At 46.6% G+C, this 26183-nt stretch overlaps 2 protein-coding genes across 3 annotated transcripts in view; both read left to right on the top strand.

Annotated features, from left to right (window-relative positions):
* RAD54L2 (RAD54 like 2) overlaps positions 1–26183 on the top strand; it is a 1034525-nt gene that overhangs the window by 84916 nt on the left and 923426 nt on the right. The gene's annotated exons all lie outside the window — the stretch shown is intronic.
* LOC147692654 (small ribosomal subunit protein uS10) lies at positions 15335–15750 on the top strand. The gene has a single exon (XM_086938839.1). It carries the CDS (start codon positions 15361–15363, stop codon positions 15718–15720), a length of 360 nt encoding a protein of 119 aa, XP_086794965.1. The 5' UTR covers positions 15335–15360; the 3' UTR covers positions 15721–15750.

The raw sequence follows: 26183 nt of genomic DNA, 5'->3' as shown, positions 1-26183 counted from the left end.
TTGTTGTGCTAAGAGCTTGTTTTATATAGTGTTATATCACACGTTCTGTTTCTGAACACATTAAATGACTAGAAAGGGTTGGTTTTGCCGTGATACAGCTTCCGATCAAATCGGAGCATTTAACTCACTAAGCCGTTTTACAGATAGAAATTGCAAATTACCCTTGTACCGCAATTTCCTCTTTATGCATGCCTCCTGAGCGGAATCCTATTTTTATTGCTACTTCACTACATCTCGCTTACACTACCAATACAAGAAAGCACTTTGTATCCAAATTTGCACAAGTACATTGGTGTAAATAGTATTTTTCTGCTCTCCTGTTTAAGCCTGTGTTCTGTGACAGTTGGTATCTGTACCATTGATGTTCCAAATGTATGTTTTTTTGCTTCAGTCAGCCAGTGTGCATATATTGTGGTAATGCCTTTGTCTAAAATGTTGTCCTGTATAGCGTCATACTGTGCTCTGTCGCCTACACAACTTGGCCTGCGCTGTGGAGGGTTCCACAGACATAGAAACTTCATTACATTATATGGTTACCTAAACAGTGCTTTCAATACCCCATTCAAATCAAGAAGTGCTTTAGAATGATGATCAAGTTACTAACCCACAAGTTTCAGTTGTACAGCACTTTGTGCGTGTAGAGGTCATTGAAGCTCTTTATCCGGGCTCCCTTCGGGGCATGGTTGAACGGGTGTTTTTTTTGGTCAGATCTATATGGAAAAATTTGTGTACAATGCATGCACCCTATAAGAAGGATGAAGATGAATCTGTGCGGTTTGTGGTATAATGGAGTAGATGTTATGGGATTGCACAAGTATAGAGGCAACCACTACATCTTTGAGACATCTGTTGTACAAGGATGATGGTAAAGTTTGTGCAGTCCAGACGTGCAGTCGTTACGTTGGGATGAAAATGGTTGTGTGGAATAATTGGGCTGCCTTACGGTATTTTTGGTTTGTCCTGTGTGGTTGTTACCATAACCTTTAATGTCCATGTGCTGAAACCTGTAGGACTTCCATCCGTACAATCAAGTGTTACACTACCCAGGTTTGCTTGCTGTGGTATGGAGTCAGTATCTTTTGTTCACTTTATTTGGGGTCTGGAATTTAGGAGGTTGACTCCTATTTTGGAAATAGTCGCATTTGTATTGCCTTTATGAATTCTTGCTGATTGTCATTACTTTCTTCAGTAAGGTGTTCCTTAAGTTATGTTTGTACTGAGAACAAAAATATTCCTATCCTGAAGGCAGGATGGTTAGTAGTTTCATCGTAGAGTTTGAATTCAGATTGTAGAAAAGTTGGCAAATTCCAATAGGTTTCCCTGTGGGCAAAACCGAGATCTTTCAAGGATATTTTTTGCATCCATTGTCCAGTGCAATTCCTTGAAGGTATGTGTGCTATGGTAAAGTCTGAACATGTTTAAGGACTTAACTGGCGGCTGCTTTCAGTACTCATTAAAGTGCATTGATCTGGTGTTTTCTAATCCCAATTTAGCTTTTTTGCATTATCTGTTCTTGACGGAGTACTAATGCTGCTGTCGCCTGACCTCTATGGGTATAGCCCAGATGTGGGAAGATCAGTCAGAGGGTTCTCCTGCTGTTGAATGTGCCTTTTGCTACATTTTTGATGCGACTTTCAAGTGAGAGTTTGGAGTGCATGGTTACTCTCAACTTCTTTACTTCTGCGGATATAGTGAGGAGGAGGTCAGGCTGTGGCTGGGTCATAGGTTTTCCAGAGCATACAGGTTAGGATGTCCTTTTTTAGCAGAGTTGGATTTCAGATGATTTTGTAGTATAGATGTGTAAACTGCCTGTAGTCATTCAGTGAATCCTGAGATTTCAAGTTCTGATGATTTTTTCCAGTTTAAAAATGTGTTTTCCACATGGTTGTTATAAGTTAGTTTGAAGGATTTAATTAGCTCAGGGAGCAATGTAAACTATGTTTTGGCAAAAAAGAGGTTAAACTGTGCGAAGACCTTTGATGATGGGCGTGATGGTAATGACAGCGGCGGCTCCTTCTAAGGTGGAGGAGCGTCGCCCCACTGCTCTGCGAGCAGTAATTAAAGGAAAACTAAAATGATGATGATCAACTTTATTATCATTTTAGTTTTCTGTTTCCTAGGGCAGGACTGCTCTGCTGACAGAGCAGGGGCTGGGGGGGTGGTTTGCCCACTCAAAGTCCAAAGGAATATTTGGCCTGCCGGCCATCTCAGTCCAGCCTAACATTCATGCGCACTTTTACATGATCTCCACCCAGGCTGCATTACAGCCTGGGTGGAGCACATGCCCAGGTTTCCGTTACCCATCTGAGCGCCGAAACCTGGCACTCAGACCTATCACAACGCTGCATTGCAGCGTTGTGATCGGTTTACGGGAGCCTTGTAGCCTGGGTGCTTCCTGCTGCTGGACTCCAGACAGGAAGAAGATAAGAAGAGGACAGAGGAGAGGTGGCGGCCGATTGTTGCCATGGAAGGTTTTTTTTTGTTTTTTTTTCTTTTTCATTCCCCCTGCCTCACCACCCCCGTTCGGTAGGAGCCGTTCCTGGATAATGTTTTCTGTCAGCAGGGTAGCTTTTTACATAGTAACTGGTGGTTCTCAGTATACGAAGCTGAAATATGAGTAATGCAGCAACTCGGTTTGAATCTTTGTTCATGAAGTCCTCCCAGACAACAGTTAGTCCTGACTTGGTACCTCTTTTAGACCATAATCCAGTCTCTTGATTAGAGAAAAGATTATTTTTCTATATTAACTCTAAAATCTGGATGCTTTTATCAACTACCTTATCAAAAAAAATGGAACGTTTGATACTGATCTATAGTTTGTTGGGTTTTCCGGATCCAGGCTGTGCTTTTTCAATGTTAGAAATAGAACATTAGTTTACAGTGCACTTTTCCAGTTAATAGTGACTTGTTAATGATGGCTTAGCTCAGCATAACTGCAGCTTTGGGAATTTTCTTGTGAAAAAAAAAAAATATATATACCCACACACACCAGCACACACACACACTATATTATATATATATATTTTGCAACGGTCACTAGGTGAGCTTGTGATTCAGATAGAAATAATTAGCTCCTTTGTGTCTTTTATAGATAGTTGATTTTAAAAAAACACAGATTTTGGTGCGTGTTACTGTTATTGAGAGGTTGCCAGATTTTTGATGTGATTTGATTAATGATTGTTTTTGTTTGCAAGTAGGTCTCTATCTTTAACTTTTTCAGCAAATTATATAATGTCAAGTCATAAAATTTGTATAGCGCACTACATACCCAGAGGGTTTCAAGGCGCTTAGGAAGGGGAGGAGGATTATTTGTCAAATATCCACGTTTTAAGCTGCTTTCTGAACGCTAGGTGGTTCTGGGTGAGGCGAAGGTAAGCGGGGAGTGAGTTCCATGTTTTAGCAGCCAGATATGAAAAGGATCTGCCTCCCATGGTGGTCTTGTTGATGCGAGGTACAGTGGCGAAGGCTTGGCTGGAAGAACGTAGTTGGCGGGGGGGGTGTAGAAGGACAGTCGTGAGTTGAGGCAGTCTGGTCCGATGTCGTAGAGTGATTTGTGTGCGTGGGTAAGCAGTCGGAAAGTGATCCTCTTATTGACGGGTAGCCAGTGGAGGTCTTTAAGGTGACCAGAGATGTGTTCGTTGCGTGGGATGTCTAATATGAGCCTGGCTGAGGCGTTTTGGATTCGTTGGAGTTTCTTCTGGAGTTTAGCGGTGGTACCTGCGTAGAGGGTGTTTCCGTAGTCCAGTCGGCTCGTGACCAGAGCGTGGGTGACTGTTTTCCTTGTTTCGGAGGGGATCCAGCGAAATGTTTTTCTGAGCATGCGAAGAATGTTGAAGCAGGAAGAGGATACGGCGCTGACTTGTCTGTTCATTGAGAGTGAAGAATCCAGGATGACGCCAAGGTTCCGTGCGTGGTCTGTCGGGATGGGTGCTTTTCCGAGGGCTTCCGGCCACCAGGAGTCGTCCCAAGCAGAGGGGGATGTACCTAAGATGAGGACTTCTGTTTTGTCTGAGTTCAGTTTCAGACGGCTTTGTTTCATCCATTCTGCGACTTCTTTCATTCCTTCGTGTAGGTTAGTTTTGGCGGTGCTGGGGTCCTTGGTGAGAGAAAGGATCAGTTGAGTGTCATCCGCGTAAGAGATGATTTTGAGGTTGTATTGGCGGGCGATGGCCGCGAGGGGGCTCATGTATACGTTGAAGAGGGTGGGACTGAGTGAGGATCCTTGAGGTACGCCGCAGATGACTTCAGAGGCCTCGTACTTGAATGGAGGAAGGCGGACTCTCTGGGTTCTTCCGGTGAGGAACGAGGTGATCCATTCAAGTGCTTTTCCTTGGATTCCGATGTTATTGAGGCGTTGTAGAAGGGTGCTGTGGCAGACTGTGTCGAATGCTGCAGAGAGGTCGAGGAGGATGAGGGCGACTGTGTCTCCATTGTCCAGTAGAGTTCGAATGTCGTCTGTTGCTGCGATGAGGGCGGTCTCAGTGCTGTGTTTTGCTCGGAAGCCAGATTGTGAGGGGTCGAGTGATTTGTTGGCTTCGAGGAAGGCGGCGAGCTGGTTGTTGACGGCTTTCTCGATGACTTTGGCCGGGAATGGAAGAAGCGAGATGGGGCGGTAATTTTTGAGTTCGGTGGGGTCCGCTGTTGGTTTTTTCAGAAGGGCGGTGAGTTCAGCGTGTTTCCAGACTTCTGGGAAGGTAGCGGAGTTGAAGGAGCAGTTGATGACGTCTCGGAGGTGCGGTGCTATGACGGAGTCTGCTTTGTTGAAGATGTGGTGAGGGCATGGGTCTGTGGGGGATCCAGAGTGGATGGAATTCATCAGGCGGATGGTTTCCTCAGTGGACATTGGGTTCCAGGCGTTAAGGGTGTTTACGGGGGGAAGATGGTCAGCAGATGGTAGGGTGGGTTGATGTAGTTGATGTTCAAAATCCATGAGAATGATTGGCATGTCCTATGGTTTACGGAATTTAAACATTATTTTAAATAGCTCTTTGTTTAAGTTAATTGTAATCTGAGGGCACAGCATTGGCAGTAATGATTTCATTGATTTTTTTAATGGTTATTGTTTGCTTTATTAATTCCTTATTGTTGTTGTATCTTTCACCCAGATCATGTATTTTCTTCCACGCTCATTTTGACAGTTTATTTGAGACGGCCTGCCTTCTTCCATGGTTGTTTGTTTCTTGAGGCTTAAAAAGATGCTACTATATTAACGGCCTCTATGATCGACTGCTGGAATTGACTGGCCTGCATCAGTGGGTTCATTTGGTGTGTGCCAAGAAAAGTTCATGAAATTGGACAATGCTGTTAGCCCTATATAGTCTGCTAAGAGAGTAGTCCAGTGTTGTTGGTAGTGGTGGTGCCATTTATGTTGAAGTATATGTTGTGGTGGTCCTCCGAGTGATTGGATGGATTTCTTTTATCAAGATGAGATCCTTTTAGACGAATAGGGCATCTCAATTGTGATCCATGTCATATTTTGCCCTTGTCACAGGTAGTGGTTTACCGTTCTGAGGTTGTCTAGTACATTTGTAGTATCTTGACCATTCGTTTAGTCAAACCAGATGTTGGGAGATGTCACGGGATACAAAATTTTGGATGGTTGATTGTGATATCTAATGCAGAGTCGAGGAGGGCATTTGCAAATGTAGTATCTGGAAGTAGCCAATAGAGTAAAAGGAATGAGGTAAGTGAAAGTTGGTAGTGGTGAACAGCAAATAAGAAGGGATTCACAACTCAATGATGAGCTTAGATTATGGTGGATGTTTTAGAGTTCATGTAAACAGCTAGACATCTACAGCACCTCTTATTGGAGACATCGAGGCCAGTTCAGAGTCCAGCTTCTGCAAGGTCACTGGTTCTTTTAGGGAAGTCAGGCAATAGGGGAAAAGTCTGGGTTCACTAGAGGAAAAAGAGGCTATAAAAGGTGTCTAGATAAGGTATGGAGGGAAGGTTCTGAGGATCCGGAACAATTTGAGAGCAGAATGGGCAGCCTCTGTTGGATGGTGCAGTGTAGGGAGAGATTAGTTCTAATAGGATGGAATTTTAGGATAGGCTTTAAAAGAAGTTCTGGTTTTGTGGAAAACTAACCCAGAAAGATGTAGCTCCAGGATTAGTTGTGGAAAGGATCTACAAAATGAAGAGCAAGAGACACTAGTTAAGAGGTGCACATCAATCTCTGGAGGAGCCTAGACTTTGTTATAAATAACAGTTAAACGAAGGCTCTGTGTGAAAGCCCTGAGGAGATTATACTAGAAGTTGAGGAGTCGTCCTCCAAACTCCAATGAGCATAACCAGTGAAGATTGAAGACTGGCTTGCTGATGGTGCTTACAACCGGCACATTACCTTGAAGATATCTCTAATGCATGGCGTGGAAAATCTGCTACCTGAAATAGGATTTCAGACTATTTTGAAACTTAACAAGGACTAATATGATGCACCTTCAGGGGAGAGAGCGCGCTAAAGTAGCGAGTCGTCTTTTAGAGATGAGGATGGGCTAATAGACTCCTTGAAAGTCTTGATCATTAATTCCAAGGTTTTTAGAAGAGGGTAGATTTGTCCATGCAAACTCTGACTTCAAGTTTTGGTTGAGTCTGAAAATGTATTTTATTTGAAAATGGAAATCTGAGTCACAGAAAAATTGAGGTTTGAATGTCCTATCTACTACTAAGGAGTTGAACTCGCTAAGCGAAGTATAGATTCATACCCTAATAAAGATGCTTCATGAATCAGTTGTCTCTTAGGAGTTAGATACTACAGTAAGCAGAGGTAGGGGTGAACCCTGGGAGCAAGATTAGACAACCTAAAAAAATATATATGAGTAAAGTTTCTATAGAAGCAGCTCATTTTCAAAGAAATCTCTCCTGGTGCCGGGGCGAATTGTATTTTGGATTGATTTGTCATCTGGTTAACAGGGTTTAGTGTGAGCAAGCAAACCTAGCTGTTATAGGTTTGATTATTTAAACATTATTCAAGAGAAATTGTGTTAATCTGACAATCCTGTTTGGTAATTAGCTGGGTGCTACATCTTCAAGGCATCTAAAAATAATATACCTTCATTTGAAGTCTCTCTCGAACCTGGAGCCATTGTAGGGGCCTTAGTGTCCCTCTCTTGCCCATTGTTCCTCTTTGATGCGCATCCAAAGGATCTTTCCTTGCCCCATTACATGTATCTTTAATTTCAATTTCTTGGTGATTTACTTAATAGAATACACATTTCTTACCTCGTACATGCTAACAATACTCTGCTCTAACTGACAGTCTCCTCAGTAGCTCACTGCACCTTAAAAGAACACTCTTGTGTGACAGAACATCTTAAATTTAGCCTTACTGAATCTTGAGTTTCGATTCCTTTCACCCCCTTCTTCTAATCTCCATGGCTAGATTTGTACACCACCTTTTAATTCAAGATTGTCATTATCCGCTGTTCGGGTCACTTGAAGTATTATGCTTAATCTCTGTGCCCATATATAGCATGGTCGGATAAGCTCAATTCTGTCTTCTTAGATGTGTCAAAAGGTTATGTGTGGATAATGGGAATTTTCTCCTCATTGGTTTACCTAAAGTCCCCCTTGCCACCTCTGTGATGCAGCACATCCAAAGCAGTAATTGTTTTGGATGCATCACCTCTGTTCTCATTACATTGCAACGGCTACCTATTCAGGTAGGATGCAGTTATGATCATTAATGGCCTGCTTGGCACACAGACAGGTCTCACTGTCTGGCACAGACATTGTCTTTAATCATTGCGAAGTTCTGAAACCCTTTCATCAACACTCATAGTTTTAGGAATGACTTCTAAGATTAAGACGGGAATACAACATGGTTAATTTTTATCTTGAAACGTGGCTGTTAACACAGTAAATTTCTACTAATTGCTCTTTGATTTAGCGCCTGGACACTTTTGGATAATCGTGCTCCTAACAAAATTGTTAATAAATAAAAATAAACACTGAGCTTTAACACAATCCTTTTCAGATGATGCCCTGAGAATCTGGAACTCCTTTCCCCATGTAGATTCTTCCCATGCAAAATAAAACAAGCATTTGCAATGCAATAGGTCTCGCATTAGGAAAGTTTGAGCTATTGGTGTTGTAAATAACACATTTTTTATTTATGTGTTGGTTTTGAAAATAGCGAAATTAATAGTTGTCATTTACAATGGCAATAGTTATAACTTTTGCAAGTGTGACACCTATAGCATTTGTAATGCAATATGTGTAGTATTTACGTGACTTAGATGTATTGATATTACAAATAACAATGGCGTTTCAAAAAAAATAATGAATCTTTAAATAAAAGCTATTGTGATTTATAATGGCAATAGCTTAAACTTTTGTAAATAGCTTTTCTGAAGATTATGTTCAGTGTATTTTATTGTGACAAATTCAAGAACAGAAGTGAAATATTAACATCTTTTTGTGTCATTTGTAATAAAGCTTGAAATATTGAGAGAACATATTTGAACCATGGTTGCACAGATTGATGCTGTGGTGGCGCGGAGCGATGCTGTGGTGGCGCGGAGCGATGCTGTGGTGGCGCGGAGCGATGCTGTGGTGGCGACGAGCGATGCTGTGGTGGCGACGAGCGATGCTGTGGTGGCGACGAGCGATGCTGCGGTGGCGACGAGCGATGCTGCGGTGGCGACGAGTGATGCTGTGATGCTGTGGTGTTCAGTGATGCTGTGGTAGCGCATAGTGATGTTGTGGTCCCCCTGAGTGATACTGTGGTGGTGCTGAGTGATGCTGTGGTGGTGCGATAGATAGATAGAGTGAGTGCGATTAGATAGATAGAGTAAGGCGATAAATAGATAGAGTGAAGGGTGATAGAGTGAGGGGCGATAGATGGAGTGAGGGGCGATAGATGGAGTGAGGGGCGATAGATGGAGTGAGGGGCGATAGCTAGATGGAGTGAGGTGGCCTTGTGGTGGTCAGGTCGTTAATATATTCCCTTTGACCCTCTTAAAAGTATTTTTTATTGGGACATGGTGGTGGCCATGGTGCTGGTGGTGGTGGTGGACGTGGTGGTGGTGGACGTGGTGGTGGTGGACGAGGTGGTGGTGGACGTGGCGGAGGTGGACGTGGCGGTGGTGGACGTGGTGGTGGTGGTGGACGTGGTGGTGGTGGTGGACGTGGTGGTGGTGGTGGACGTGGTGGTGGTGGTGGACGTGGTGGTGGTGGTGGTGGTGGACGTGGTGGTGGTGGTGGTGGACGTGGTGGTGGTGGTGGTGGACGTGGTGGTGGTGGTGGACGTGGTGGTGGTGGTGGACGTGGTGGTGGTGGTGGTGGTGGACGTGGTGGTGGTGGTGGTGGTGGACGTGGTGGTGGTGGTGGACGTGGTGGTGGTGGTGGACGTGGTGGTGGTGGTGGACGTGGTGGTGGTGGTGGACGTGGTGGTGGTGGTGGACGTGGTGGTGGTGGTGGACGTGGTGGTGGTGGTGGACGTGGTGGTGGTGGTGGACGTGGTGGTGGTGGTGGACGTGGTGGTGGTGGTGGACGTGGTGGTGGTGGTGGACGTGGTGGTGGTGGTGGACGTGGTGGTGGTGGTGGACGTGGTGGTGGTGGTGGACGTGGTGGTGGTGGTGGTGGTGGTGGACGTGGTGGTGGTGGACGTGGACGTGGTGGTGGTGGATGTGGACGTGGTGGTGGAGGATGTGGACGTGGTGGTGGAGGATGTGGACGTGGTGGTGGAGGATGTGGACGTGGTGGTGGAGGATGTGGACGTGGTGGTGGAGGATGTGGACCTGGTGGTGGAGGATGTGGACGTGGTGGTGGAGGATGTGGACGTGGTGGTGGAGGATGTGGACGTGGTGGTGGAGGATGTGGACGTGGTGGTGGAGGATGTGGACGTGGTGGTGGAGGACGTGGACGTGGTGGTGGAGGACGTGGACGTGGTGGTGGAGGTCGTGGACGTGGTGGTGGAGGTCGTGGACGTGGTGGTGGAGGACGTGGACGTGGTGGTGGAGGACGTGGACGTGGTGGTGGAGGACGTGGACGTGGTGGTGGAGGACGTGGACGTGGTGGTGGAGGATGTGGACGTGGTGGTGGAGGATGTGGACGTGGTGGTGGAGGATGTGGACGTGGTGGTGGAGGATGTGGACGTGGTGGTGGAGGATGTGGACGTGGTGGTGGAGGATGTGGACGTGGTGGTGGAGGATGTGGACGTGGTGGTGGAGGATGTGGACGTGGACGTGGTGGTGGAGGATGTGGACGTGGTGGTGGACTCGCTGGTGGTGGTGGATGTAGACGTGGTGGTGGTGGTAAACATGGTAGTGACCTTGTGGTAGATGTGCTGGCGGCCGTGGTGGACATGGTGGTGGATGTGGTGGACATGGTGTTGGTGGAGGTGGTGGACATGGTGTTGGTGGAGGTGGTGGTGATGGTGGAGGTGGTGATGGTGGAGGTGGTGGTGGTGGAGGTGGTGGCTGTGGAGGTGGTGGCTGTGGAGGTGGTGGCTGTGGAGGTGGTGGTGGTGGCTGTGGTGGTGGTGGTGGTGGCTGTGGAGGTGGTGGTGGACATGGTGGTGGTGGTGGATGTGGTGGACATGGTGGTGGTGGTGGATGTGGTGGACATGGTGGTGGTGGTGGATGTGGTGGACATGGTGGTGGTGGTGGATGTGGTGGACATGGTGGTGGTGGACATGGTGGTGTATGGTAGTCTGTTGTGTGCGTGCATGAGTGTGTACGTATGTGCATGCGTGTGTGGGAATCTGCATTGTATGGAGGCTTTTTATGTGTGTGAGCACATATGATCTGCATGTGGGGTGGTGTCAATCTATGCTATATATAGAGTGGTGCACCAGTATTTGTGTTTTTGTGGATGTTCGTGTGTGTGTGGCATATGTTCTGTATATAGGCTGGCGTTTGTGGGTGTGCATGTGTGCTATTTATGGTTTATGTGGTTTTGTGTGCATCTGTGCTCTATGGTGTGGTGTGTGCATCTGTGCTATATATCGTGTGGTGGGTGTGCATATGTGTGTGTGCGCATCTATGCTATAAATGGGATGGCCAGTGAACATGTACATGTGTAGTTTACACAGTACGGTATGTGGTCGTGCATGTGCTTTTCATGTGGGATTTATGCCTGGTCTGCCCCCTGTTACTTATTGTGCTTACAGGGACATGTAGAGCTGACGTGGAAACATCTGGAATAACGGCAGCTTAAACATATTTCATAAAGTGTTTATAAATCAGAATAGTACAATTAAAATAAACAAGGGGTGTGCGGGCGGGAGTAAAGAGATGGGGATTAGGGATGCATTGGCGGGAGTAAAGAGATGGGACAACGGGCGGGCGGGAGTAAAGAGATGGGGACAAGGTGTGTGCGGGCGGGAGTGAAGAGATGGGGACAAGGGGTGTGCGGGCGGGAGTTAAGAGATGGGATAGCGGGCAAGCGGGCGGGAGTTAAGGGAATGGGACAACGGGCGGGCGGGAGTAAAGAGATGGGACAACGGATGCACGGGTGAGAGTAAAGAGATGGGACAACGGGTGCACGGGCGGGAGTGAAAAGATAGCGGACAACGGGTACACGGGCGTGAGTGTAGAGATGGGACAGCGGGCGGGCGGGAGTAAAGAGATGGGGACAAGGGGTGTGCGGGCGGGAGTGAAGAGATGGGGACAAGGGGTGTGCGGGCGGGAGTTAAGAGATGGGATAGCGGGCGGGAGTAAAGAAATGGGACGGCGGGCAGGCGAGAGTAAAGAGATGGGACAACGGGCAAGCGGGCGGGAGTAAAGGGATGGGACAACGGGCGGGCGGGAGTAAAGAGATGGGACAACTGATGCGCTGGAGTGAAGAGATGGGACAACGGGGGCACGGGCGGGAGTGAAAAGATAGCGGACAACGGGTACACGGGTGTGAGTGTAGAGATGGGACAGCGGGCGTAAAGAGATGGGGACAAGGGGTGTGCGGGCGGGACTAAAGAGATGGGACAGCTGGCGGGCGGGAGTAAAGAGATAGCGGACAACGGGTGCACGGGCGGGGGTAAAGAGATGGGACAACGGGCAGGCGGGAGTAAAGAGATGGGGACAAGGGGTGTGCGGGCGGGAGTAAAGAGATGGGACAGCTGGCGGGTCGGAGTAAAGAGATAGTGGACAACGGGTGCACGGGCAGGAGTAAAGAGATGGGACAACGGGTGGGAGTGAAGAGATGGGGACAAGGGGTGTGCGGGCGTGAGTGAAGAGATGGGGACAATGGGTGTGCGCGTGGGAGTAAAGAGATGGGACAACGGACGGGCATGCGGAGTAAAGAGATGGGACAACGGGCGGGCGGACGGGAGTAAAGAGATGGGGACAAGGTGTGTGCGGGCGGGTGTGAAGAGATGGCGGACAACGTCGTATGGAAAACAAGCGGAAGGGAAAGCAGGCTTGTTCCTCTGGGAAAGGTGTTGTTGCAGCAGGCCTAGGCAAACACACCGCTCATCCAGCAAGGCCTGGAAGACATTGGGGCAGAGGTGACAAGAGAAGGAGTCAGACAAGCATACAAAACAAGCTCTGCATTGCGTGGTGAAGGTGGGGGAGCGGCATTGCGTGGCGGGGGAGCGGCTTCCTTTGAAGTCTGATGCCGAGGCTCAGACAAATGGTGAGCGATGTTGCTAGCCATGTGCACGCGCCTGGCTCACATGAACTGTACCCTATCCGCAGTTTTGAGTAGACTTTTGAAAACCATACTATAATCTCGACAAACCTGCATTGCTAAAGCAATGCTGTAGTCGAGACTTAAAAATAAGGCCTTGAATGAGGAAATCCGCGCGTTGCTTCGGTTGTGAGTTTCGGGACATACGACTCCTGAAGCGGTGCTCTTACTCGCCAGGCTGTGGCACCCACCGGGGCCCTCCCGGGACCTGGTGATACAAGGGAACACCACACAGTAACGTGGCACAGACCGCATATCCGGTCACTGCTACCGCCTGTCGTGACATATCACCGACACGCGGGTCCTCGGGCTCTCATGATGCCCAAAATTGTCAAAACCCAAACAAGAGGGTGTGAGTAGGGGCAAGAGCTGCCCACTTTGAAACTGGGGAACCAGGATCGAGTCTCGGCGTCGACTCAACATCCTGTGATTCTGGGCAATTCATGTCACCTCCCGTAACTGGTGCTCATGTCAAGCGCTCCCACACCTTCGGGTTGAGTCCGTGCTATATAAAACCTCAAACGAATAATTGCGAAAATAATGTCCTAACAGGCCTGTGGGCTCTTTGGATAGTAATAATAGTTGTTGTTACACTGCAGACTCGTAAGTGTGAGTTCAGCGCTTATCATGCGCCTCTGCCCCCTTTCAGGGCGCTGGCCTGTCGGACAGATGGACGCCGGTTGGACTGACCCCAGGGGCACGTCCCAGGCTGACACGCAGAGCAGGCGCCCCTCGGCGGGGAAAGAGTGAGGGATGCACTGAGGGCTTCTTTGGAAACACTTGATCACCTGCGGACGGGCCCTTCACGGAGCATCTCTGCTGGCTGCCATGGAGACGGCTGACACACAAACACAGCTGCTGGTACCCATCACATCAGCACCGGGAGGAGCAGGGCAGGGCTGTGTTCACTAACCGGGTGAGAGGGGGGGGGCACGAATATAAGGTAACTCCCGTCGTGCTCGATCTTTAGTCGCCCCTCACACACTCACACGCACTAGCATCGCTCCACGCACCGACAAGGTCCCCATCAAAGTGCATTCTTCACGGGTGGCAGTGTACGTTCATGCCCCCCCGTGCAATCGAGGGCACCTTCCACGGCGGTGTATTTCCAAGTTCCCCCTCGCACTGTAGTGTTCATCAGCGGCAGCATATTCATGCATCCCATAAACATGCCTTCACAGCTTTTCTGCAGGTTCTGATCCGCTTACTACCAAACAGCGGCTTTAGTAATTGTCGCCGTTCTGTCTGTAGATTTCTGCATATGCATAGTAGGTGTAGTACACTTTCCTTGGCGTCAGCACATAGGCGGCACATTGATTGACCCTGAAGACGCTTCCATGGGGGAAGATGCGGTAAGGATGGTAAAATACCCAAATGAAAGTGAAGATATTTTTCTTTCCTCTTTCTATTAACACCTTGGCTGCTAGAGGTTTTCCCCCCCGGTGCTGCACTCGCAGATTTACCATTGTTCATGACGAGCTCAGCTCGTCATCAGCACAGCTCAACCGTGCCTCATGACGAGCTGAGCTAGTCATGAGCATCGAAGGGGTTAAAGCCCGTGCCTAAGTATGGTTGTGGAGAGGATTTTTCATAGCTGTGAACCACAAACCATCCGTGGGTTCTTTCTGTGAGTGTTGCCTTGTCTTCTACTAGTGATAGCTTTTTCACTGTTTTGTTAACAATTTGTTTAAAACAAGGGTAGGACCCTGAGGCGGCCCAGAGCTCCTTGAGTCCCAAACGGTCCATAGATGGTGTCAAGTAAGACCTTGCAGCACTCCTTTTTTAGGTGTATTTCATTCCATAATTGTGAGTTCAGTATGCCTGCTGCAGATTTTTTTATGCTATACCAGGTCTTAGCGTAGGCTCCTTTGCAGGCAATTTCTTGGCTATGCATGCCGAATTCTAGCCTTATTTTGGCTGGCGAGACGTACTTTGGTAGATTAAATATTATTCTGCAAGCTCTAGAGACAGTTCTGTCCAAAGTCAATGCATCTCTTCCTCTCAGACACTCACTCCCATAAGTGATTGCCGGGATGAGTTTCGCCTGCCAGACTTGTAGCAGTGGAACAAGGCTAGGGCCGGCCGTTCTCTTTTTGATCGATTTTATGGTTACTGTGATAAAGTTGCCTCTTCTTTTAATTGCTTCTTTTTGTAGATTAAAAGACCCCTTATTGTTCATACTCACACCTAGGTATTTATACTGTTCAACTACTTCGATTGGAAAGTCTGCTATATGCCAGCTGTATTTGGAGGTTTCCTTCTTTGGATGTATTCTCATAACCTGCGTTTTATCATGGTTAATAGTTAGTCCATTAGATATAGAATATCAACTCGTTGTATCCAATAGACGTTGGAGACCAATGGGGGTCTGACTGACCAGTACAAGATAGTCTGCGTATAAGAGGTTGGAAATAGAGAGCCCTCCCAGCTTAGGTGGATGAGAGTTGCAGGAGTCCAGTTCTAATGAGAGGTCAGACATAAATAGGTTGAAAAGCGTAGGGGCCAGAACGCACCCCTGTTTAAGTCCCATGGTTGTTGGAATTTTCCTGGACAAGGACTTTCCATCCCCTAGCTTTACTTGGACCCAAGTATTTATATGAAGGAGTATTAGCTGGTTTAGGAGAGCAGCTGGTATTTTCAGTTCCTTAAGTTTGTGCCAGAGTTTTCCTCTATCGATTTTGTCAAAAGCTGATGAATAATCGATGAATAAGTCGGTCAGGAAGCACATTAGCTATGGCATTTAAAGACGCCGGCAAAGCACCTGTGGAACAGGAAGTAGCTATCCACCGTATTCGAATCACCCTGACCAGTCGCAATGTGAAGTCACTTGAAAAAGTGTGTGCAGATCTCATTAGAGGTGCGAAGGAGAAAAACCTGAAGGTGAAGGGGCCAGTTCGCATGCCTACCAAGACTCTGCGAATTACTACTCGAAAAACACCTTGTGGTGAAGGTTCAAAGACTTGGGATCGTTTCCAGATGCGTATTCACAAGCGCTTGATTGACCTCCACAGCCCTTCTGAAATTGTGAAGCAAATTACATCAATCAGTATAGAGCCTGGGGTAGAGGTGGAAGTTACCATTGCTGATGCATAATTTAATCTTTTAATAAAAGATTATTTTTTTTGTGATAGTTGTATCCAATAGACGTTGGAGACCAATGGGGGTCTGACTGACCAGTACAAGATAGTCTGCGTATAAGAGGTTGGAAATAGAGAGCCCTCCCAGCTTAGGTGGATGAGAGTTGCAGGAGTCCAGTTCTAATGAGAGGTCAGACATAAATAGGTTGAAAAGCGTAGGGGCCAGAACGCACCCCTGTTTAAGTCCCATGGTTGTTGGAATTTTCCTGGACAAGGACTTTCCATCCCCTAGCTTTACTTGGACCCAAGTATTTGTATGAAGGAGTATTAGCTGGTTTAGGAGAGCAGCTGGTATTTTCAGTTCCTTAAGTTTGTGCCAGAGTTTTCCTCTATCGATTTTGTCAAAAGCTGATGAATAATCGATGAAGCACATGAATAGAGGTATTTTTGCTGTCTTAGCCCTGTCTATCAGTAGGGACAATGCAAGGATGTTAGTAGTTGTTCCCATGCCCTTACAAAAGCCTGTTTGGTTGATTGGTATATTCGAGTGATCTTCGGCCCAGGCAGTTAGATCATCCAGAAGGAGGCCAGCATAGTATTTCGCCTCGATGTCAATTAAGGCTACAAGCCTGTAACTCTTTGCTGAGTTCTTATCCCCTTTTTTGTATATTGGGGATATAATTGAACCCCGCCAATAGTCCGGTATGATGAATCCTTCTGCTATCTGGCCGTACAGCGATAGTAGAGCAGAGGCCCAGTATTCTGGGTCCAATTTGAATAGAATTGGTGGAATACCGTTTGGTCCCGGAGCGCCATCCCTCTTGCCCTTGGCTATCATTTTCTTGATCTGTGTGGTTGTAAATGAAAGATGATCGTACTCAGTTGGAATTTTTAAATGTAAATAGGATCCCTCTAGGATGTTGAAGATCTGCTTCCGTGGAGCATTAAAGTGTGTGTGCAGATACAATGCCCAGGATTCTTCTGACAAGTGGGAGTTTACTCTTTGCACATTCTGGTTGGCTAAGCTATTTATTGTTCGCCAGAATCTTGCGTTGTTATTCGTCTTAGTCGTGCAATAGCCTCGCCCACAGGTTTCATCCTTTTCTCTTTTTGCCTGCCAAATTTCTTTTTTCTTTTCTGCTTTTAGTGGAGAACTCCCTCAATAAAATGGGGTCATGGCCTGTTCGCCGAAGATTGCGTAATTTATTTATTGCATTCTTGAGCTTACAGAGGTTTGAGGTTTTGAAATTTGGAAATTGGCTCTCCTGACGGACTGGCACACTGTTCGTCATAGAAGCTACGGTAGCATTTTTCCTATTCTTTGCTCCCAATGTTTTGGTTAGATGTTCCCAGTATGTTATCATATTTTCATTAACTTCTGTCTGTTCCCGTTGGTCTCATATTGCCTTTGCTGTGATAGTAGTTCCTCTGGATGATTAGTTTTAATTTTTAACCTCCTGAAGTTGTCTGTGTGGATGGACTCTGGGTCCTCTACTGGGATATCTAATGATGTTCTAGATAGTCTGCTAGAAATTTCTTGGGGTAAGTGATCGCTTTGATCATGGTCCCCGATCTGGAAACCTGAGATCCTGCTGAAGAATGAAAGGGATACAAAAGTATAGTCTATCAACGTGCTTGAAGTTGCGCTGTAGAATGTTGCCGCCGGTGGCTGATCTCCAGCAAAGCGCCCGTTGAGAGCCACAAGGCTTAGATGTTCCAGCTCTTTAACAAGGTTCTTAGCGTGTGATGTTTGTCGCTTATTGGTGCTCGGTTCCTGACAAGGAATATTACAGGCAATGTATTGCTCATCAAGGAGCTCGTCCCTGTTGTGTGGCACCATCAAATTCATTTTAAAGTCCCCCGACATCAGTAAATTTGTGGTTGATTCTTCTGTCCGTAATCTAGTTATTTCTGCCCCTACTATTTTTGCTCCTTTAATTTTATCGCGCTTATGTATGTAGATATTTAGGAGTAAAAAATGTTGGTTGATATTTCCTTCCCTTATGTCCACTTTAAGTGCTTTGATTGCATTAGTTGGGGATGTGAAGGTATTTACGTACTTATGCTCTTTATTGAAGAATAAATTGTTAAACCCCCCCTTTAGATGGCCAAATTTGGAACTTTTCACTGCTGGACTGTGATGGGTTTTAAAGCCAAGTAAGTGAAAGGGTTCTTCTAACCATGTCTCTTGGAGTAAAATAAGGTCAAAGCCTTGAAAGTAAACCAAAAGCTCTTTATCCAAGGTTTTGTTCCCCAGACCATTTATGTTCCAAGAGCAAATTCGTAGGTTAATGTCCCCTGACTGTGTTTCTTTTGGCCTAAGTCAAGTGCTCTCGACTTGTCGGTTTATGGTCTTGGCTAGCCATGACCAGTCTCCAGGCTCGAGTATTTGCTGATGTTTTTTTCTTTCAGATGGTCGAGCGTCCGTACTACGGACGCATTTCAGTACAGATTGCTGTTGTGTGCACGCTGAAGTAGGAGCTGAGTGCCCTTGCTCTCTTTTACTTGGAATTATTGGATGTGGGTAGCCAGGCTTATGATCAAGTTGTATTTTTATCCCCCATACTTTCAGTTGTTTCCTCTGCTAAAATCCTCTTTGCTATTTCTTCTGAGACCCGGGATGTCTTGGTTATTTCTTTTTCTGAAATCCCCTTGATAAATTTAAATGCAATTCTTTCAAGATCGTTTGTATTTATATCTGCCAAATTGTCAATTGCTTGTAACAGTTGTATTATGTTCCCTCTGTTGAGAATGTCCCCTTGGCCTCTGGACTTATATTCGGGGATGAACAGAATGGAATTATTTTTGGGTTGTGATTGGTTCGCCATTATGGGTGTTGCCTGATTTACTGTCTCCTCTTCGATGCGCTCAATTAAATGTGTATGTTGGAGTACTCTTTGGTCTGACCTGGTTATGGTGAAAGATTTCCTTAAAATGGCTGCCTCTCCGGATCTTTCCAAGCTGACTTATACTGGTTCTCCACGTACAAGATTACTGTCTACATTCTGTGATGCTATAGGTGGCACTAATGGTTCACCCGCAGTTTTATATAGCTTTTGTACTTGATCCCCTGATGGTGGGAAAGTTGATGAACTTGAATTCCTTACTCCTGTGGTTTTCTTATTGATGGAATTCCCTGATGATCTAATCTTAATAGAGTGTGCCGGATCTCGGGTACTTGCATTCTTTGTCGATTCTCCCTGCTCCGTTGAGGATAGCTCTGTCAGTTTGTCCACTTTCTTTTCCGCTTTGGAGTCCTCTACTAATGGGGGCGCTCACTGCCACTCCTTCTGGGTGCAGTGCTTCAATTGAATAACTCGTAGGGAGCCCTTTTTCCCCTATTTTTATAATGCCTGTGCGAAAATACTCCCATTATATTATTTTTTCTTCCCTTTCTCCTCTGTTTACGACTTGCTTTGTGGTCTTTGGGCCCCCCAACATCAGATTTATCTGAGACCTCTGATTTAGGATTTGTTATTGAGGGGCCCTCCGAAGAGTGAGCATAGCTGAGCTTATCGCCCATGAAGTGCTCTTTATTATTATGATTTCCAGGGTCCTCTCTCTTTTGATCTTCTGCTTTTTTGGTAATGATTATCTGGCTGTCGCTTAAGTGATTTCCTAATCGGTTTTCATTTTGTAAACTATGTAGTAGTCCCTTTTCCCATCTGTATTCACCATTTCATTCTCGGTGTGAAATTCGCCCATCAAAGGGCTGTTAGTTTGAGCGACCAGAGATTGTTTACTGGAGATTTTTGCTGTTTTCTGGTTGTCTGCTAGGATGTCCTTCATGATCACTGGAAGAGTGGAAAGTTTGTGGACTATGGAGAAACAGGTGCAATGCGTTGGAGCCAGATACATATCTGCCTGGGCCCTTTTGATCAAGTTGTTCATGTCTACCAGCCTACTATCGATGTTTGAGATGTGAGTGGCCACTGAATTGAGGATGGAAAGTTGGGCATCCATCTTGTCGGAGTGATACTGCATTGACATGGAAGTGTCTTTTTACGACTCCCAGGGGTGTGCATTGTGTATCAGTGTGTCGTTATGTCTCCCATACCATTCCATCATGAGATAATGGCAGTGTACTTTCATTTCGTAAGTACGATTACACTGTAAGTCACTGCAGTGTATCTTGTTATGCTTGGTCTCCAATATAATTGCAGTGTGAGACGGTGTATTTACAATGCCTAATTATAAACAAGCACTGACTAATAACGAGGCGTGGAATGCAGGCGAGAGAGGCGGGCTCTGCTTTGATAGGCAGGAGCCTGCGAAGTTCCGGGCTATTCCCCGCCTCTGTAGCAGGTTAGCGGTGACGTAGCTCATCCGGAGCGCGGCACCTTGGAGGCAGAGGGAGCCCAGAAGAAAGCAGGGATTCAGGGAATTATGGGGTTCCCGGGAGAGAGCAGGCAAGACATAACGGTGTGAGGAAGGTTCTCCAACTCACAAACCATCCCGTAGCAGTGCAGCGATAAAAGAGCACAGTGAGTGGGGTGGGGGTGGGGGGGCGGAGTGGGGTGGGGGGTGTGTGTGTGTGCGTGTGTGTGTGTGTGTGTGTGTGTGTGCGTGTGTGTGTGTGTGTGTGTGTGTGTGTGCGCGTGTGTGTGTATGTGTGTGTGTGTGTGTGTGGGTGTGTGTGTGTGTGTGTGTGTATATGTGTGGCTGTGTGTGTGCGTGTTCCATGGTGACTGAAGAGCCTGCCAGAATCGGAGCGCGTGTTCACTCGCGCAACCTGATCCGATTCCGGCAGGCTGCGCGTGGCAGTCTAGTCTCCTCTTTAGTCCTTGTAAGCAGAACCGCCGACAATAGGCTCGCTCTGCGACAGCATGGCTTTGCCCTTCATCGCAGGTGCGAGACCTAAAAAGGACTTAAAATACCTCCTTGTTTAAAGAGCATGTTATATTTGTTTTTGTATCTTTCCCTCATCAAAGGTGGTGCAAACGCCCATACTCCTAGCTCAGTACACCATAGCGCATGGTGGAAAGCTGTTCGACCTCCGAGCCAGGTGGCGTGGAGACTCTTGAACCTGGTGTGGGCAGAGACCGAGAGCACTGTGCAGCGAAGAGGCTAGGGGACCTCGCAAATATCCTATAGCGAAGGAATGGGACACCCTCCTATTGCGTTTCTGAGAGCAGGATACACTCACTTAGGACTCATCTCAAACCTCACTTCCTGCTACCTCAGCTGTAAACTAAACATTCAGGGCCTCAGTTGGTTCAGCTTCCTCAGTCCTTGAACCTAGGTTAAAGGCAATCACTGGCCCTTATCTGTCTCTTCTTGCACACTGTCACATCCTTTCTGACAGCGTATTGCATTGCCACGTTATTGCGCTTTGCCCAGAGAAATCTCCCCTCTTCCTCTCCCTCTCCACCAAACATAGCCTTCAGATCTTGCCCCCACCACGTTCATTCCCCCCTCCCCCCTCCATGATTAGGCCTTTAGTGGATTGACCCACTGACATTTGACCTCCCTACCTTCTCCAATTCCCCCAGTTTATTCATCCTTTCTGGGCCAGCTAGTAATGCTGCTGTTATTTTTATTAAGCCCCCCCCCCCCCGGAATGGCCTACAATTGTATTGTATTTTTGTAACTGTTATTATTGCCTTCTATAAAAGCAATTAATAGTATTAAAAAAGCATACCAGTCGCAACTGTCCTTGGTAAGACATTGTTGCAGTTTCCTGTAGTCTGGTTTTTAAAAAAATCACTTGTGCCTTTGCTAAGGTGATTGGCATGTCTACTGCACAATACCGTTTTAGATGTCCACAATAGTCGGTATTATTAAGTGTTTAAACATCTAATTCTCTTTGGTAGTATCTACTTATTTGCTTGGATGTGCTTCACCATATATATGACATTAATCAAAAGACTTTAAATAAACATAAGAAGAGAAGTTCCTGCCAAACCAGCCACTTGTCATAGAAGAGCAGTGTCCCCGCAGAGACTTGAGCCCAATAGCAAAGAACAGAATGCTAGTAACATAGTCTTCCTTTTAGGAAATCATGAGTGATTGTCAGAAGATCATAAATGTGAGATAGCTATGAGCCTACTTCTGATTTTGTATGACTATCATTCCATGCTCTTTGTTTACCAAACAAATGTTTCCATTGAACCTGTAAGAATAGAATTAGCATGTTGAGCATTTACTGGCATTTCCCCAGCCACTGAACAAAAACAGCTGGAACGGAAACCTTATTGTAGTGTGGGCTGGACCCTGTTGAGCACATTAAGTTAGCATAGACTTATTAGAAGTTTAAACGCCATTTTACCTTTTTGCCGCTTTTGCACACAACACTGCATATAATTGTTGTTGTAACTTAGGCTGAGTGAAATGCTTCACACGAAAAGGGCTTGTTTTCAGTATCCCTAGACTTAGATCGTGACTCTAGTCTGCACACTGAGTTCTAAAGCCTACAAGGTCATCATAACAAAGTAGCTGTTGTTCGAGCTGATCGGCTCACGTTCTAGCCATAACATATATGCAGCTGCAAGCCAACATAATTCTGGAGCCTTTAATATCACACTGTAAGCATGATTTCAGGCACTTGGAAGAAGCCCGTTTTTCCAGACAGACAGAGCTCTTGCAGATTCTGATGTGATTCACACCTGCTGATCTTGGAGGTATGGGTCCCCCAAACAAGCCTAGGAGACTTTCTATATTTTATAAAACATAATTCCGAGCTAGGGAGGGTAATTCACTAGGCGCTATAGGACCTATTTTTCACCATCATTGTAATATGATTTCTCCTTTTGTGTATTATGGAATTGTTACAATGCTGATCATATTATTTCTAATCATGTCTGCTTATGTTAGCAAAGATACTGCATCTTAGAGCACGTCGTTAAAATAAATATTTTAACCTTACCTGTGTCTCTTTTTTACTCCTGTTGTGGACTGGTATGAGAGTATAACGAAAGAGTGTTCTTGCTTCCCACCATACCGGAGTATAACCTAAGTCGCATGTTCTGGGTTATCTAATCATTGGTTCCTTTCCTATAGGACGAAGGGCTAATGTGACACTGATGCTAGCTGGTTAGGGTTTCTAGGCACTGAGGTGATGTTTTTTGGTACACCACAATTCACTGAGGTCCTGGGTCTCTGTGCACAGTTCTGTGTAGGAGCAGAATCCCTGTGACATTATCGATAATTCACCGTCAACTTAACATTGAAATATCAGGATTTTTAATGATCGCACACTCTGCTAAACAAATGCAATATATCACGTTCCTCATTTTGCACCTTAGCCATAGAAAGAGTAACTAGGATAGCAATATTTTTGCAAACGCAACCACAAACCCTAAAATACAAATGCCTGCAATCTGTACTTTGAAATTGACTGACCATTATAGCCAGCCTGCATCAACTGCTGGCCATAAATATTAGACTAGAAGTCTCGATGTGTTCTTCAAGGGCAAGTACACAGCTGTAAAATAGTGGTAGGAAGCAAGGCCTTGTGGCTAGGAATTCAGTTCATTAATTGAATAAGTAGATCTACAATCTCCCAGTGGATCAGCCATAGAAAGAGAATGATTACACTAGACATGATGTATAAGTTCTTGTGAGTGGTATCTGCCAAAATGCAAAAAATTATTTTTGTGAGTTTGGCATGTAGTTCAGCCCTTAATGAACCTTCTGAACATAATTTTGACATGTTTTGAGGAAAGCAGTTTATTATACGGTGTGGTTTATTACAGGGAGACCTCACCCTGTAATAAACCCACTACTTATACAGGGTCTAGTCAGATTTGTTTAAAAAACCGTAGCTCAACCCTGGGTAGCTGTGGATCTGAGTAGTCTGGCTTTATCAAAGGAACAAGTGTAAAGCATTAAGAAGTACCAAAACAGCTCAATAAGAAAGAAACCAGACTCAATATGAATCGGATACTATTTTATAAACATTGGTTGTATTTTTATTGTTAAAACGACACCTCATTGACCAAAATCCACTGGAGGGTTTTTGATTTAACGCAATAAATCAATGTAATGGACTGTGCTTGAGGTTAAACTTTAGGAAAGGTTTATAAAGTTGTAAACTACTACTCAGGCGCTCCTTGGGTGACAAACTCCAGCAGTGAGAAAGTCAGAGGCCAAGGAGGCTTGGTTGAATAGTTTCCTCCTGATCAAAGCATCTTCCAGTACAATTCCATTCTCTTTGGGAGAACCGCCATAGACTTTAATGGAGTGGACCTGATGCAAGGGCTACAAGATGCTGAAGGATGCTTCTCTGATGACTGGCGTCTTCCTGGGGCTATACCTCTGTCACAGTGGGGTGACCTTGGCCCCAGGGTGCCGATTTCACTCAGTCTGGTTGGAGTCCATTCAAAAAACATTGCCACTGGTATCTTGTTAAAGTGAAACCAGAGGTTTCCTTTAACTGGTGATAACATCCAAATTCAGCTTCTAAACTGCACTCCGATGACCCTCCTGAGTCCAGCAGATTCAGGTGCAACTTTTGAGGGTTGGGACTCTGTCTCCCAGGCTGCATGTTAGCAGTCAGCGGTGGTCAGGCGTTCTTGGCTACAACTTGCCAAGGGAGGCTTTTTTAATTTTTTTATTTTCAAAAAACCTTTATTTAAACAATATGCACAGTACAATTACATTGTTACCACAAATGCAGAAGATAAGGCACATCAATATGTTGTAGCACAGCAGAGATAATTACACATCCGCGTGACAAAGACAATGCCATGAAGAGTCGGCAGAGATTCATTGAGAGGGGGCAAGAGCAAACGCTCGGGGGGGGGGGGGGGGGGGGGGGACACCAAACACAGTGGGGTTAGGCAGTGGGAGTGGGAGGCCGTAGATCAAAAGGGACCAGCTTATGGACCAACACCGGCGGCCGCTGCGGACGGGGAGCCGGCATGAAGCGCGGGAGAGGTCTTTGATTGCTAAGAGTTATGGCTTGAGAGATAAGTGACAAGATGGCCCCATATATCCAGTGGACGAGTTTTGGCTGGCAGGAGATCCCAGAACTCAGACAGGAGGGTATAGCAGGGAGATGCGTCTTCAAGCCTGAGCGGCACCCTGGGCGCGGGCCTGCGGCCCCCAACACATGGAAACTCTGCGCCTCGCCAGAACCAACAGCATGGCAGTCAAGCGATGGGAGGCATCCGGGCAGAATTTAACGAAGCCCAAGAGGCAGATCGTGGATCAGGTTGGAGTGGTGAGGAGGTGATTTCGGAGATAATTGCACAGACCTCCCGCCAATATGCCGAAACTCTGGGGCATAACCAGGCAAGATGAGCAAAATCGGGCGTGGAGCAGCGCAGGCATCTATCACTGGCCACAAGGCCTAATCTATGGAGTTGGGCGGGAGTGCGATGTAGTCTGTGTATATATTTGAAGTGTATCCGACACAAGCGGTAGTTTGGGGAAAGGCGCTTAGTCTGAGTGCAACAGTACAACCAATCGGCTTGAGAGATCTCAATTCCCAGGTCCTCGCCCCACGCAATGCATGTCCGATCCGTGGAAATGGAGGAAGCCGCTAGTGTGTAAGGATAGATCTTAGTGACCGATTTCTTTGGAGAGTGAGAGGGGTAAAGCATATCAAGAGAGGCCAACGAAGTGGAGGGTTGGGGATAAGTAGGATGAAGCTTTCTGCAGGTCACCCGGAGCTGGTAAAATAAGAGTGTCCATGGGGCCAGCGTCGGGAGCAAGCGAGAAGGTCTCCCCAGGGTACAGATCCGAAATTGTGAGGAGGCCGGGGCGAGCAGCGTGTTTAGCCACCCCCGACAACTGGAGTGAAGGAAAAGCGGGGTGGTGGGCGATGGGCATGGTGTCTGCAGAAAGCAAATCCTAGCCGGAAATCTTATGAAAGCCATCCCAGGCCCGCGCAAGGTCTCGACCGTATCGATCTCAGTGCGTAGAAGCTTCGCCGGGGTAAAAAGTGCAGTTGTGAGCGGCCACGGGGGAGCAAGGTCGGCCTCCACCGCCACATGAGGTTGGAACGAAGTGGGGTGAAGCCAGAAATGAAGAAAACTGGCCTGAGCTCTGAGAGCATAGAGCTTAAAATCAGGGGCTCCCAGCCCTCCACGCGACCTCGGAAGGGTCCGGATATTGTAGGCGATTCTAGGTTGTCATCCCGCCCAGACCAGAGAGATGAGCAGTGAGCGGACCTTACGAAAGAAATGAGCAGTGAGGGGAATGGGGATGTTGACGAAAAGATATAAGAATTTTGGGAGCACCACCATCTTTGCGATCGCTATGCGCCCAGTCAGTGAGAGCGGCAGTCTGTTCCAAAGAGGGATCTTGGACTCAAGCCAATCAACAGCACTGCCGAAGTTGGTCCTCCAGAGCTCGTCCCCGCCCCTGCTCAACCAGACGCCCAGATACCTGGTTGGCTCAGAGGCCCACACAAAAGGGTAGTCAGAGTCAAATTGGGTTGTGGCATCCGTGAGAGGAAATAATACAGATGTATTCCAGTTAACCTGGATACCGGAATAACCACCAAAACGTATGACCACCCGGACAAGAGGACTG

The sequence above is a fragment of the Lissotriton vulgaris genome, chromosome 9 (genome assembly GCF_964263255.1).
Source record: "Lissotriton vulgaris chromosome 9, aLisVul1.2, whole genome shotgun sequence".
Taxonomy (NCBI): domain Eukaryota; kingdom Metazoa; phylum Chordata; class Amphibia; order Caudata; family Salamandridae; genus Lissotriton; species Lissotriton vulgaris.
This window is presented reverse-complemented; position numbering and strand designations above follow the sequence as displayed.

Excerpts from the sequence above, each read along its gene's own strand:
- LOC147692654 (XM_086938839.1), top strand. The coding sequence starts at position 15,361 with ATGGCATTTAAAGACGCCGGCAAAGCACCTGTGGAACAGGAAGTAGCT.